Source organism: Grampus griseus, assembly GCF_964374135.1.
Source record: "Grampus griseus genome assembly, chromosome: 18".
NCBI classification, from domain to species: domain Eukaryota; kingdom Metazoa; phylum Chordata; class Mammalia; order Artiodactyla; family Delphinidae; genus Grampus; species Grampus griseus.
The window spans coordinates 72,642,312-72,656,927 of NC_139012.1; the positions used below are offsets into that span (position 1 = coordinate 72,642,312).

General features: G+C 49.1%; 1 protein-coding gene across 1 annotated transcript in view; it reads right to left on the minus strand.

The window, feature by feature from the left end:
• Positions 1–4,849: 4,849 nt before the first annotated feature.
• Positions 4,850–14,616, minus strand: part of ALOX5AP (arachidonate 5-lipoxygenase activating protein) — a 30,636-nt gene continuing 20,869 nt past the window's right edge. The window contains exons 3-5 of the mRNA XM_082675711.1: positions 14,081–14,151; positions 10,389–10,470; positions 4,850–5,279 (exon numbers count right to left, since the gene is read on the minus strand). Of these exons, the coding sequence (XP_082531837.1) occupies positions 5,117–5,279; positions 10,389–10,470; positions 14,081–14,151 (316 nt within the window). The 3' untranslated portion in view covers positions 4,850–5,116. The remainder of the gene's footprint in view (positions 5,280–10,388; positions 10,471–14,080; positions 14,152–14,616) is intronic.

The window sequence follows — 14,616 nt, forward strand, 5'->3', positions numbered from 1 at the left end:
CAGATGTTTAGTCGTTGGATTCTGAGAAGGCTTATGTTTCGTTATGTTTATGCAGTGGTTTCCACTCTATTAATAGCATGTCCATTTTTGCAGCAAACTTCCTCAACCATTAAGGCCAATTTCCATTAAAAATTGTTTTCAAAAATTATCCAGAGAGAGACAGAGTTGTTGCTTTTCTCTAGATAGAATTTCTGATTTCCTTGAAGCCTATGCTGACATCTTTCAGGCAAGCAGGAGTGTGCCAATTTGCGGAGCTGCAGGAAATGTTAATACGTAGGCTGGTGACAATCTGTACTACCTATCGGCACAGCATCTAAGTGCATAGGCCAGGGTAACAAGAAGAAAGGAGGATAAACTTCTCCTGGGACTCTGGTCGATTTGTGTGCCAAGTGGAATTTTTAATTTGGAGAGCAATTCTGCAGAAATGAACAGAAACTGCTATCTAAACATTTTAATAAGAATAAGTCCCTGAGCCAATATGCAATTGAGTGCAGTGCTTTCTAGTAATTTCATTTATACAACAGCTCCACAAGCTGTTTCTCTCTCCATATTCAGATAACCCTCGCCTCTAGGGTGACCAGAAAAATGATATTTTAATAATGGGCCACATCTGTGATCAGAAATACTTAATGAAACACTCTCATGATCATATGGGTAACAAGCTTCAAAGAACTCTTTTCTAGATTTAGACAGGACCTGTTCGCTTCTTGTGGTAATTTTTCAATATCGTCTGCAAGGAATCGTTACCCAAAGACACGTGCTTGGCCTGAGGTCCAGCGTTTTTTTCAGCTAGGAGACCTTGCTGGCTCCCACAGAACTTCTGGACCGGTGCTGTCCAATAGAAATATTGATACAACGCAAGATGCATATGGAATTTAAAATTTTCTAGTCATCACATTAAGGAGCGTAGAAAGAAACAGGTGCAATTAATTCTAATTAATGAATGAATGCATTTTGTTTAACACAACGTATCCGCAAGATTATCATTTGGATGTGTAATCAATATAAAAACATTCTTAATGGGTATTTTACATTTTTTATATTACGTCTTCAAACCCCGGTGTACGTTTTCCATTTACAGCCCATCTCCATTCCGACAAGCCAAGTTCAAGGGCTCCATAGCCACGTGTGGCTATCGTATTAGGTGACGCAGCTCTAGAGCAAAGGGTTCCTGAAAAGGTAGTCTGCAACCACTCACATCAGGAAAACCCTGAGAATCTGAATAAGAAGGTGAATTCCTGGGCCCTGTTCATGACCTACCAAATCATATCTCTGGGGGTGGCACTGAGGGATTTGCATCTTTTAACAGCTCCGTAGCTGGAGCTTTGCTTAGTAAAACTTGAGAACATCCATTAGGCTCCCTGTCCCAACTTATAGTCCTTCAGATATCACCACCACAGCCCTCACTGTTCCCGACCCAGGCTCCTCACCTTGCGCAGTCAATAGAAATTGACTAGAGGCCAGACAAGAAATTCAGGCAAGGCTTTACCGGGGCCCCTGCTGCAGCAGCGGGGAGGGAGAACAAACAACAGGTTCCCTTGCTTGTTCGTTCCCGAGGCGGGGCAGGCTTGTTTCTTACAGGGGGTGAGAGTGAGGTGTGTCCAGGGGTCGGGCCGGAAGGGTGGCTTAAGGAGTTTGCCCACCCCTTAGGTGGTGGTGTGTGCAGGGGGAAGGCTCAATACCCTGCTTTTGCTCCGGGCTCTTCAAAAGTGGCGGTTGAGTTTGTTTTTTTTTTTCGGTCTCTGTATCTTCTGGGTCCAGAATTTGCCCCAACTGCACATGCACACAGTTATTTTTAGTCCCATACAGTTTCTCTCTATTTTGTAGCTGGAGGAGAGGTGTGTCCACATGCAAGCACTGCAGCACCGCAGCAAAGGGTCCAGGTCCCAGGCCTGTCTCACCACCACACATCATATAAACCAGGAGATACAACCTCACCACCCAGTCTATTCTGTTATTGGCTCACAAGCATCTCTTGAGCACTGATCATGCTCCAGCACTGTTCTCGGCAATAAACAATGGGGGGGGGGGCGCTTCCCTGGTGGCGCAGTGGTTGAGCGTCCGCCTGCCGATGCAGGGCATGCGGGTTCGTGCCCCGGTCCGGGAAGATCCCACATGCCGCGCAGCGGCTAGGCCGGTGAGCCATGGCCGCTGAGCCTGCGCATCCGGAGCCTGTGCTCCGCAACGGGAGGGGCCACAACAGCGAGAGGCCCGCGTACAGCAAAGAAAAAACAGAAACAAAACCAAAAAACAATAGGGGTGTTGCTCTGGGGTATTTATTGCTCTGGGGTAGAGCAATAAACAATAGAGGCAGTGTCCCTGCCCTTTGGAAGCTTACATTCCAGTGTAGGAGGCAAAGAATAAACCAGGGAAGGGGTAAATAAGTGGTCTGATTTCTGGTGGTGATGGGTACGGACAAGAAAAGCGGGAAGGCAGGAGGACAGGGGGTGAGGCGGAGGAAGGCTGGGCTTCTATGCAGGCGCAGTGCGGTGGTCTTGGGGGCTCTGGGAAGAGATGACCACAGACACTGAATGAAAGGATGAAGGGAGCCCCGGAGCAGTCTGGGAGGAGCGCACTGCGTTAGAGCCGGCAGCGCGACGCCTGTGATAGTCAATGCACTTGACTTTAAACGTCGAAGTGCGTGGGATTTCATTCTGCAGCAACAGAAAACGAATGTAGCAATAACGAATATAATAAATATAGCAATAATAATCTTCAGCACTTATTATATGGTAAACTTATTCAGTTGCTTTATCTCATTATTCCTCGCAACACCCCGTAAAGCTGGCACTGTTATTAGCCCAGTTTAGCACATGGGAAGACGGCACAGAACTGAGGACGTGACAGAGCAGGGGTCCAGCCGAGGCCGGAACTCTGCAGAGAGTTTGGTCACTGTGCACCGCTGCCTCCTATTAGGGGCGGGGTCCCTCACGCAGGAGCTCTGCGCCTGAGCGCCCCTTCTTCACAATGTGGAGGAAGGCTGCTCTACCCACGTCTCATCCCCCTGGTGCCTCCGCCCTGCCCAGGCCACGGCCTGCAGAGCCTCCTCTGATGGGCCACCACATTGCTTCCTCTCCTGCCCGCTGCAGGCCCCATGGCCAGTTTGGCCTCTGGGATAAGGTGCCCCCAGGCTCCACTGGGCATATTATGGCCTAGCCCACCCTTAGGGTGACCGACTCTTCTTGGTTTCCCAGGGCTGTCCCAGTTTTAAAAACAAAAGCCCCACCTTCCAGGAAAGCCCTTGGTCCCAGGCAAACTGGGATGATTTCTCACCCTACCATCCTCTGAACCAGCCGAGGCTGAGGTAGGCGCAGGGGCCACTTGCATCCTGCAGCTTGCCGTGACCTTTCCTGTCACCAAGATGAAAAGAAAGGCCCGGCTAGGATACTGAGTCCTGCTCCCGCCCCGAGAGCTGAGAGCAGAAGCAACTCCACTGAGGCAACTGGCTCCTGCTGGATGTGGGGTCTTCAGCCTGGACCCTCAGACAGGCTAGGAAACCGTGACCCCGTGAGGACTGTTCCCGTGAACTGAGAGACCTGCTTGCCTGGAGCATCACGCATGCAACACGTTGATGCAGACATCACTGAGGCCAGACTCCACGTGCCCGTCCACTCTGCTCCCAACAGGAGAGAGCCGGGGGGAGAGTTGGCCCCCATCCAGCCCCATCCTCCCTGTGATGGTGACCATGATGCAACTCGGCCGGGGGTAAAGGGGGCTCATCTACTGCTGGTCACCTCAGCTGAGAGCTCAGTCCCGATGAGCTGGCTTCTCTCCATTGGGTGTCCTAGACTCCTGAGCACACCCTGCTGTCTTCCAAATTGTGCTTTTTCTGTCAAGGGACAGCAGGTGTGACAGTGGTTGGACCACTACGAATCTGTACCTGATACGGGAAATGGCTCCACACACATACTTTATGAAGTATTACCAGCCAGGGACTCATGAACTCATGCACTTACTTATTCATTTGTTCTACTAATATTTGGGGACCCCTACGATGGGTCTGGCATCATCCTAGGCTCTGACACTGAGTTACAGCACATTTTAAACCGAATGATACAGAGTGCTGGGCACGATGCTAGCACATAAAGGTACCAACCTAGTTCTCGTGGGGTGTGGGTAGGGGGCACACATTCAACAAAAGATTCTCAAGGAAACAAAAGGTTCTTAAGGAAGTCTGTCCATAGGAAGGATTGTTTGTTTGTTTTTGCATTTATCCCCAATTTATTTATCTCATTAAAACTGTTAGAAAAAAATCTTGATCTCATACGACTCACGCCTACTGTCCCCTACAATACATCACTGTACAGGACGTTTTCTGAGTTCCCAAATAGTCTGAGCCATTGGGTGCCTGCTACGTGCCAGCCTCTAAGCTTGGCACAGGAAAAGCAAAATAAACAGGGACATTCAAGAGCTGACGATTTAGTGGGGATGGGCGGCACATACTAAAAACACCTTGACATTGCGATATGGATTTGCTGCGGTTGAGACGTGCACAGGGTGCTGTGCTGGGGGTCAGGGGCAACACCAGACCAACCTGGAAAAGGCAGTCTTCAGTTGTGTCCTGTCTCTTTCTTTGTTTCATGGTATTTTTTGCCACTTAAAAATTTTCAAATAATACATGAAAATATAAATAAGAGATTAACACTTACTCCAAATCTCTTCACCCAGAGATAATCACACTTGACCACTGGCGACCTTCCAGGTGTGTGTGTGTGTGTGTATGTGTGTGTGAAGACAGCGTATTTTTTTATCATCATCATTAAGGTCAAGGAAAACTACGCAGTTATTCAACTGTAGCAATTTACCCACGTAAAACTCAACCACCAGCCTCGCATATGTGTCTGCATTTTATTTTAGGAAAACATAAATCGGGTCACAACACATCTTCGGAAAGCAGGATAAGTAAGAAACACACAGACGGGATCTGAAGAGCAAATCTGGTGCCACCGTCACGTTCCAGGGCGGAGCTGACATGAAGATATTCTCTTCCAGGAAAAGTGAGGTTCGCTCAAGCTGCAAAGCCCAGAGGGTCAGCAGATTTACAGCGTCGTTTAAAGGGTTGAGTTAGGACGGCTTCTAGGGACTGATTAGCTGAGCACACCCACCCGGAATTCAGTTAGGGGATGAGGAGGAAGGGGGAGATGGTGGTGGCGATCGTCTTCATGTAGTTTTCAAAGTCACTTCCGAAAAGGAGGACGAGTAAATAGTTGAGTATCCCAGCCAGGGACATGAGGAACAGGAACAGGATGATGCGTTTCCCAAATATGTAGCCACGTGTGCTGGAAAAAAAGGGAGAGAAACTGTAGAGGCAGCACAAATGATACCAAGTTAACAAGAAACGCCATCACGTTGAGGTACACGGGCTTTAAATACAGCTCCTTTTACTCAAGAATGCTCCATTTACTTTCTATGAAGGATGGAAGTGTCTTAGCTACTATTAGTCATTGAATCTATTTCAAAACCGAGCTAAGAGAGCCTCACGCCCATCACCATTAGGGCTCTGCTCTCCGGCTTCTCAGTGCCATCGGCACGCCAGCTCCTGGACGGCGTGAGGGTGGTGGCTTCTGCTGGTCCGCGGGGTTCTGACCGGGGACTAGGAACCCATGGGCTGCCTGAGACCCTCTCCAGGAGCGCCTGTGGGAGCTGTGCTGGCCAGCGTGTAGCATGCAGGGCTTTCAGGGCCTCTGTGCGAGAAGATGGTTTAAATGAGCCAAGAAGCCTGGTGGCATCTAAGCGGTGCGTTGGCATCCGAGGGCTCGATCTAGTCTCCTGAGCTGCCTGGGAATAACTCATGTTCGCACTAATGAGAGCCAACCCCCAGCACTGGAAGGCAGGCCCTTACAATTGAAGTGAATCAGGGGAGGGAGACGTTTCCTCGCCTTCTTTCAGAGGCTCAAAATCCTAAGCCGCTTGGACAGAGCATCAGCTGGGGTCAGGAGGCGTCTCCCCAGTGACATGTGACCACCTAGCTGTGCATAGGGGCTGCCCTGGCTTCCTCTCTCCCCTGCAGCATCCTCCTGTGACGGCTGTGGCTGGTCCATCTGTGCAGCACTGGCACATGTGGAAAGTCCAGCCAAGTGAGTCTCTAAGGCTGTTAGTAAAGACCCCGGCGAGGGGCCCCTTGGCAATCAGGAGTGCTCCCCGAGATCAGCCAGCTCAGCTAAACAGACGCCTTAATGCTGCTTGGCCCTCGTTTGCTACAATCAGAGAACAGAATGTGGCATCCACAGGCTCGACGTTAGAAATTTTATCGTTTTGAAAGGGACCCCAAAGGTTTATAATGCATCTCCTAATATTCCTGTGTCGAGCATTTGAAAATCATTCCACAGTTGAGCATGAACGTCCTCGCTGCCCACAGTGTCCCGTGCACCAGCAGCACAGACACCTGTTGGAAATGCAGAATCCCAGGTCCCTCCCCAGATCCACTGGGTCAGAACCTGCGCCACTGACGAGCTCCCTCTGTGACTCCCGGGCCCAGTAAAGTCTAGGAGGCACCGCCCGCTGCCAGCACCCTGCTCCTTTTTAGCCGGCTGTGTTCCCCTGTCTTTGGTTTCCTGTTCACGGTCCTGCTCAGGAAGGGACACATTCTAGCTCTTTGTTGGGGAAAAAAAAGTTTGGTCCCAAAAGAAAAGCGAGCTGAACTGTATCTCCCGCATTCACGTCATACCGCAGAATGACTATTTAGAAAGAGGGTCTTTAAAGAGAGGAAATTAAGGTCAAACGAGGTCACTGGGGTGGACCCTAACTCACCATAACTGGTGTTCTTATAAAAAGAGGTGAAGACACAGACATGCACAGAGGGAAGACCACTGAGGACAAAGGGAGAAGACAGCCGTCTGCAAGCCAAGGAGAGAGGCCTCAGAGGAAACCAACGCCCCTGACATCTTCGTCTTGGACTTCCAGCCTCCAGAACTGTGAGAAAACGCGTATCTGTTGTTTAAGCCCCCCAGTCTGTGGCACTGTGTTATGGCGGTCCTCAAAGACAAATACAGAGAATTACCTGCTAATGCTGATAAGGAACTGAAAATAAAGCAAACGAGTCTATTTTTCAGCCAGAGAACAGAGGCTTCAGAGAAATTAAATTGTTAAAAGTCAACTATTGTGACTCAGATTTCTCACACGAATGAGGCCACCATATGCTCATTACAGAAACAAGGAAAAGTGATTTGTGAAGCTATTTCAGAACCTGCTCAAGATAAATCTGTGGCGAAGGATGAAACGGGAGTACCTCCTGATGAAACAGTGGTGTTCTTGATTTGGGTAGGAAGTTTCTAAGGATTCGAGGCATAGCTCCCCTAAGGAGATGGGCCTATGGTGCTTTAACTCTTCCCAGACAAGAACTCAGCACGCTGTCACGTGCAGGGCTACGTGTGAACGGGGGGCCCCCCGTCCAGCCCTTCATTCACTGCATTTTTAAGTCTCAAGCTTGGAGATGGGCTTTTGAAAACTGTGTCCATTATCATTTCTGTAAGCTCAGTATTTGGGGTCTTGCACGGTGCCCCTGACTCTGGGAGATTCCCAGGTCTCTGCCATGCTTACTGTTATCACCTCACAACTGACACAGTACCTGCTCAGAGCAGGTGGTCAGTAAAGGTCCTGAATGATGCTGAGTGAACGAGGGGGGCGTAGGCAATGAGGAGAAGGTGGGCTTGGGTAACCGAACTCACAGGCCTCGAGTCGCAGCCAATCTTTGCCCAACCAGCTCTGAGCTGAGAACTTCAAATTGCAAAGAGGAACGTAGTGGGAGCTCCACCAGGGAACAGGGCTCTGAGGGACAAGCAGACAGAGCAGCCTAGATGCCAGGCAGGTGGTAAAAGGCACATAGTCTTGTAACATCAGGCCAACTGCCATTGAGTTTGGGCCCAGATAGTAGCTCAGAAGGAAAGGGGAAGAAACTAAAATTCACCCTACACTGCAGTGTCATTAAGGATGCTACTGACGACCTAATCAGGACAGGGAGAAAGGGGTCACCGTGTAAGGAGAAGGACTGAGAATAAGAGCCATAACTTCTAGGAGGAGTAAAGGAGACAGATGTAAAATTCTTGCAGGGCAGCCTGAAGCCGGAAGGCGAGGAGTGACTTACCCACCCACTGGACCAAAAATGACACTGGAACTTCTGCAGGGGTCAGAGCCAAAAGATGATCTAGAGCCCAAGGGAGAAGGTTCTGGGGAAGGATCTCACTGAGCAGTAACCTCCATGTGCTGGTGAGGCCAAGAACTAAAGCAGGTCTGGAGGGTATTAAGGCATCTGCAGAGTCCAAAGGTGACACAGCCCAGGGACAGAAGGACGGGGGAAGGAGAGGAGTCTACAGCAGAAGAGGGATTAGCAAGTAGTTTCTAGAAGGCAGAATTAAAAATCCCCTTGACCTGGGGACTTCCCTGGCAGCCCAGCGGTTAAGACTCTGCGCTCCCAATGCAGGGGGCATGGGTTCGATCGCTGGTCGGGAAACTAAGATCCTGCATGCCCCACGGCACAGCAAAAAAAAAAAAAAAATCCCCTTGACATGACCACAGAGGCCCTCAGGCTATATTTTGGTCTAAATTAGGATCAGACACTTCATCTAGTGTGTCTCGTTTCTGCTGATGACAACTGCCCAGAACACTGTGTTGAGAAAGTATTGTGAGGCCGTGCTAGGTCTCGGCGGGAAGGAGCACGATGATGACTAGTAACGCATATGCAGGGGTGGTGAGAAGGGTCCAGCGCTGGCACAGACAGTGGGCTAAGGGGCGATGGGATCTTCTTCCCACCACCTGATGGGAGGGATTTAAGCGCACAGGCCTCATTTCAATGAGGTCCAGAGACGCGTCCATTTTTAATTCTGTTATCCTGCTGTTTATTCTTGTTCATTCCCTAGTAGTGACTACCTTTGAAATGAAAAGAGCCTGTGGGTAAGCGGACATATTTTGTCATGTCCCACAGAGTGTCTTGGAATTAAAGCAACTTTAAGGGAATTCCCTGGTGGTCCAGCGGTTAGGGCTCCATGCTTTCACTGCCGTGGCCCCAGGTTCAATCCCTGGTCGGGGAACTAAGATCCCGCAAGCCACGTGGCATGGCCAAAAAAATTTAAAAATTAAAGCAACTTTAAGATCTCAGGCAAGTGGTGACGGATAAAGAGGAGACCAGTGACTGGGCTGAATTCCTGGGACTTTGGGGGAGGAAGACGGGGCTTCGGGGGGAGCCAGCCGGGAGAGCAGAGCCCCTCATTTCATTGATAGTTACTCTGCCCCCTTCGACTCTGGACGACAGGTAAACCTCTGGGGAAAGGCAGAATAGCGGTTTTCCAGGATAAAGAAGAATAAAGAATATCACTGAGGACAGCGTTGATAAGGATGTGCGAGGTAATGGAGTTGTGGTTTTAGAGGATAAACAAAAACGCCGCTAGAGAGGAATGAGGGGGAGGTGAGCTTGGAGGAGACTTGCTGGGGGTACCACCATTCCTCTCCAGCTGCAGCTGACCATCCAACCACCGGAAGTCACTCAGCTTCGCAGGCCCCCGGGTTCCCCAGAAGCAGTGCTTTCACCTGGTGACCTTCTGGGATGGCACTGCCTTTGTCACCGCTGAAGGAGGCTTTCTGAACGGAGAGTCCCTTATCCACTAGAGGGGGCGCTATTGTGAGAGACAGAGAGAAGTGAAGCCAGACAAGGGAGAGACATGGAGCCGGAGGCTGGGGTCAGCGTGTGGGCGGAGCTCCCAGAGCATCTTCCCAGCCTTCAGAGCCCATCAGGAATTCTGATCGCTCAGGAACTGGTGGAAATTGTAACTCAAACATTTCTTCTTCAAGCATTATCATTTATTTTACTAAAATCCAGCCTTCCCAACCCAGGTCTAGGGAAAGTACAATTGCCGCTTTGGGCGACATCTGTAAGCAGCGCAGTGGTGACTCTATCCACTGGCTCCGTCTGATGCCTGCTAGTGCATCTTACTTTCTCAACATTCTTTCCGCTGGTCCCCGGATGATCTGTTACTCAAGGGAACTCATCACAAGGTGCAAGCTTTAGTTCTCGTTTCTCTAGGCAAACAATGAAATGTTTCACTCACTGGAGGCTTTGGGAAGCCAGACAGAGACCGTCATTCAAGCCCCAGACTCTGCAGGGTGGGAGTAGAGGGTGTGGGGTTGCAAAGAATGCGTTAAAGCATCCTTTGTGAGCCCAGCACCGTGTGGGGGAATTTTTAAATGGGAAAACTAGTCGAGGGCCCCAGCTGTATTTCAGAACCAGCAAAGCTCAAGGAGAAAAGGACGAGGGGTCCTAGTCGGCCTCCGCCCTCCCACCCTGAGTGGTCCCACAGGGCCTTAAATGGTAGACGGAATACTGTTGTGAATGACCGCTCTTCCAGCTGGAAAAGTACGACTCCCTGCACGGTTCTTAAACAGTCCCAATGGCCTACCTCTGCGTTCTCTCCCCCAGGTAGCCAACAAAGTACTTTTGCCTCACAACCAGGTACATCAGTCCAGCAAAAGCCGCAGGAACTAAGTGGAGAAAGGAAAACACCTTGCGTTAGCGTCGCTGACACCAAAGCATGCTAAGTTAACCCAGTATTAATACAGTCATTATGCAATCAATGTTGGTCACGAAACTGAGCAGAGGCCTCAGCTTCTGCCAGTTGGGGCCGATGTGAAGTTCAGCAAAGAGCCTGCAGCTGGAAGAAACCTGAGATCTTTAATAATAGTCATGTTGCGAAGTAAGTCAGAAACAGAAAAACAAATACCGCATGCTAACACGTGTATATGGAATAAAAAAAAAAAGGTTCTGAAGAACCTAGGGGCAGGACAGGAATAAAGATGCAGATGTAGAGAATGGACTTGAGGACATGGGGAGGGGGAAGGGTAAGCTGGGACGAAGTGAGAGAGTGGCATGGACATATATACACTACCAAATGTAAAATAGATAGCTAGTGGGAAGCAGCCGCATAGCACCGGGACATCAGTTCAGTGCTTTGTGACCACCTAGAGGGGTGGGATAGGGAGGGTGGGAGGGAGACACAAGAGGGAGGGGACATGGGGATGTATGTATATGTATAGCTGATTCACTTTGTTATAAAGCAGAAACTAACACACCATTGTAAAGCAATTATACTCCAATAAAGATGTTAAAAAAAAAACTCAACAGAAAAAATAAAACAAAACAATCTAGTTAGAAATTTAACAAAAGACATGAAAGGTATTTCAGCAAAGGGGATGTACAAATGGCAAAAAAAAAAAAAAAGCACATGAAGATTACTCTCATTAGACATTATAAGGAAGCACAAATTAAAACGATAATGAGACATCACTACACACCTATCAGAATGGCTAACAAAAAATAACGATGACACCAAACACTGATGAGGCTACATATTGCTGGTGGGAATGTGAAATGTTACAGTCTGGTAAAGACTTCAAGAATTTCCTACAAAACTAAACATGGAATTACCATATGGTACAGCAACTGTACACTTGGGCATTTATCTCAGAGAAATAAAAAATTATGTTCACATAAAAATAATAAGAATAATAGTCATGTTACCCTGTATGGGCATCACGGTGTAGTTTACAAAGTCTTTTCAAACCCTTCATCTAATTTGAATCCTTTTCACATGATTGATACCATCTTTTCTATTTCCAGATGTGGAAACATGGGCTCCATTGGCCAAGGGGCTTGTGTAAGACTGTCAGCTTGTAAGTGTGTGTGTGTGTGTGTGTGTGTGTGTGTGTGTGTGTGTGTGTGTGGGAGGAGAGCTGGACTTGAACCCAGAGCCCTGCTCTGAAGCTGGTTCTCTTCAAAGTACGCCCGTCACCTGTGGGCCTCCAGGAATTGCAACGTGCAACCTTTTCTGAACAATTGCTACAGTTCAGGAAAGATCTCTGGGGAAAGAAATGCCTTTTGCATTCCAGCCAAATAACCCCATGGAGTCCTGAACGCTTGGAGCTGAGAGTTAGGAAACCCAGCCCCACCAGGACTATTACGATCTGGAGCTAATGCTTAACTCATTCCACATCTGGACAAAGGGCTGATTACAGCTTTCCTACCTATCAGGAATTAATATGCAGGTGAAACAGAAGTATGGGTATAAAAGCTCTGTGAAAACCCCCTAGCGTTATTCAAATACCAAATTAAGTGCATTAACCGAGCACTTTTTATGCGTCACGTACTGCCCGAGGCATACCGGGTACTCTGGTCTCCGATCCTCTCCTCTCTGAAGGTCACAAAATTGTCACAATTCACAATTTGCCTTGGACAAAGTCTTTCCTGGTTGGTCCCTTCCGGGTCGCTCTGCTCTAACTCACCGACCCATCTCTCTTTCACTGGGAGCTAAGGTGAATATAACCTAAAAGAAACCAGGGTGCAAAGTGGCTGAACTCCTTGCCCATATGCAGGGAACGGCGCCCACCTCTGGTGTGGACCTGGGCTGCTTGGAACACCAGGAGAGGTGTCGTGGATTCAAATCCAGGGTCTAAAATTCTCAGGTTTGAGCAAGTTCCCCTGGGGTTTGGGTTCCTGCTCTGTAAAGTGATGGGTTTGGGCTGGGGCTCCTTTCACCTAAAAAATTCTACAATCTACCATATTCATAGGGAGTGATGATTATTGAACAGGGGTGACTGACACTTCTGTCTCCCAGCAATGCCAACACTTGCTTTGGCAGAAAATGCATATTTCCAGCACCCTGAAACCCCTTCCAACTCCCTTTGTATTTAACTAACCAGAACAACTCCAGATTCACCTGTATCAAGTATCGTCTAAGACATAAAAGGAAGCATCTCTCCTACTCTAAGTGTAGTTTGACTTGACTTTTCAAGTGATGCCAGACATGTTTCTTATTTAACTGAGGACAGAAAGTGGGAAATAAAGAGTGAGCTTACTGACAGCCTTACAGCGCACATGATATTCCTGAAGTGGTTTCTGCTACCATCCCTCACCTCTCTTCTCTCTCACTGCACCTTATTCTTTTCCTTCATGGTATGTCTCACTCTTGGCAAAAATTTATCCATTCATTTATTTTCTATGGTCCATCTCGCCAACTGCTGTGTACTTCACCACCATCTCTGTTTTATTTATCGCTGTGTATCCAGGGACAGGGCTTGGCACATAGTAGGTGTTCAATGTATATTTTTATGGAAATAAATAAAGTAAGAGGATACTTGTGAAAAATCCAGGATTTAGCCTGAAAGACCTGGGCTCCCATCCTGGCTCTGTTATTCACCAGCTAAGCAACCTTGAAAAAGTCACTTTATGTCCCTGAACCTGTCATAAAGTCACTTTATGTCCCTGAGGGTCCTCAAAGGTAACAGGGGGAAATAATATCTACTTTACCTACTTTATAGAATGAGTGAAGGCAATAAGGATGAAATCATTTATCAGAGGACGCTAGTGGCCTTTTGTCATGCACTGCTGGGCCACAGCATGGAAGCCGGCCAGGTCATGCCGAGCCTTCACCAGACACAGGGCCAGTCTCCAAAGGGGACCAAAAATACCACACAGGGACTTCCCTGGCGGTCCAGTGGAAGACTCTGTGCTTCCAATGAAGGGGGCGCGGGTTCGATCCCTGGTCTGGGAACTAGAGCCCACATGCCGCGTGGCACGGCCAAAAAGAAAAAAAAAAAAACACCACTCAGGTTTCCATTTAATTTTAAATCAACTCTGGGGGTCAACGTGCTGAAGTCAAGATGGTGGGCTGCTAAGAACTGGGGAGGCTGGAGACCTGGACAGAAGAAGGATCACCATGCAGAAGCCGACTGGCAGGACAGCCAAGTGACAGCTGGCCCAGAATAGACCCCTCGGGCGCTCTCATTTAGAATGCCCTTGCATCTGAGCTAACGCGGCTTAAGGATTCTGAGTCACACTTAGCCATAAACCACCCTTGTCAGCGCAGCCACTCTCCACCAGCCACCAGGGGGCCAGCATTAGCGATGCATTACCGCAGGGCTCCGCGCGGGCGCCCCGCCCGCTGAAACACAGCCTCCGGAGGGTCTCGCCTCTCCAGGGCTTCATGGATTGGAGCTGGAGGGCAGGCGAAGCCTTTTCAGCAAAAAGCCTGCCCTCGAAGCTCCTGGTGATGCATCACGTTTCAGAAAGAGAACACGCAGGAGAAGCCTGGGTTACCTTGGCTGCAGAGAAGCCCGGCGCTCCAGAGCGTGACGAGGAAGGTGGGGTACGCATCCACACAGTTCTGGCTGTAGGATAAACACACAAGGGGAACCGTCAGAAGACACGCTACTGCAGCGCAGTCTGAAAATTACCCGAAACCCCGAATTAATCATCACTGTCGCGCACAGCACAAACCCCATTGATAATTCCACTGACCTTTACCTGATAAGACGTCAGAAACAGACAGCGGTGAGTGTAAAGCGGACACGTGTTCGGAAACCATCCACTCCCCTCCTCGGTGGACCCACTTTCTTCATGGATTCGCCTTGGCAGGATTCCTGTTCCCGGTTACGCCAAAGCGCTTCTTGGAATCGAAAAGTGAGCGCTGCGGACAGCAGGTTGCTGGAGCAATGGCCTTGTGCAGGGCTCAGTCCTCACGCCCGTGCTGGTGTCTTACACCCTTGGTCTCCTTTAAACTCAAGCAATCCTGTGAGCACACATGGTGACTGCATGCGTTTCCTGGGGCTGCTGGGACAACTAGCCACAAGCTC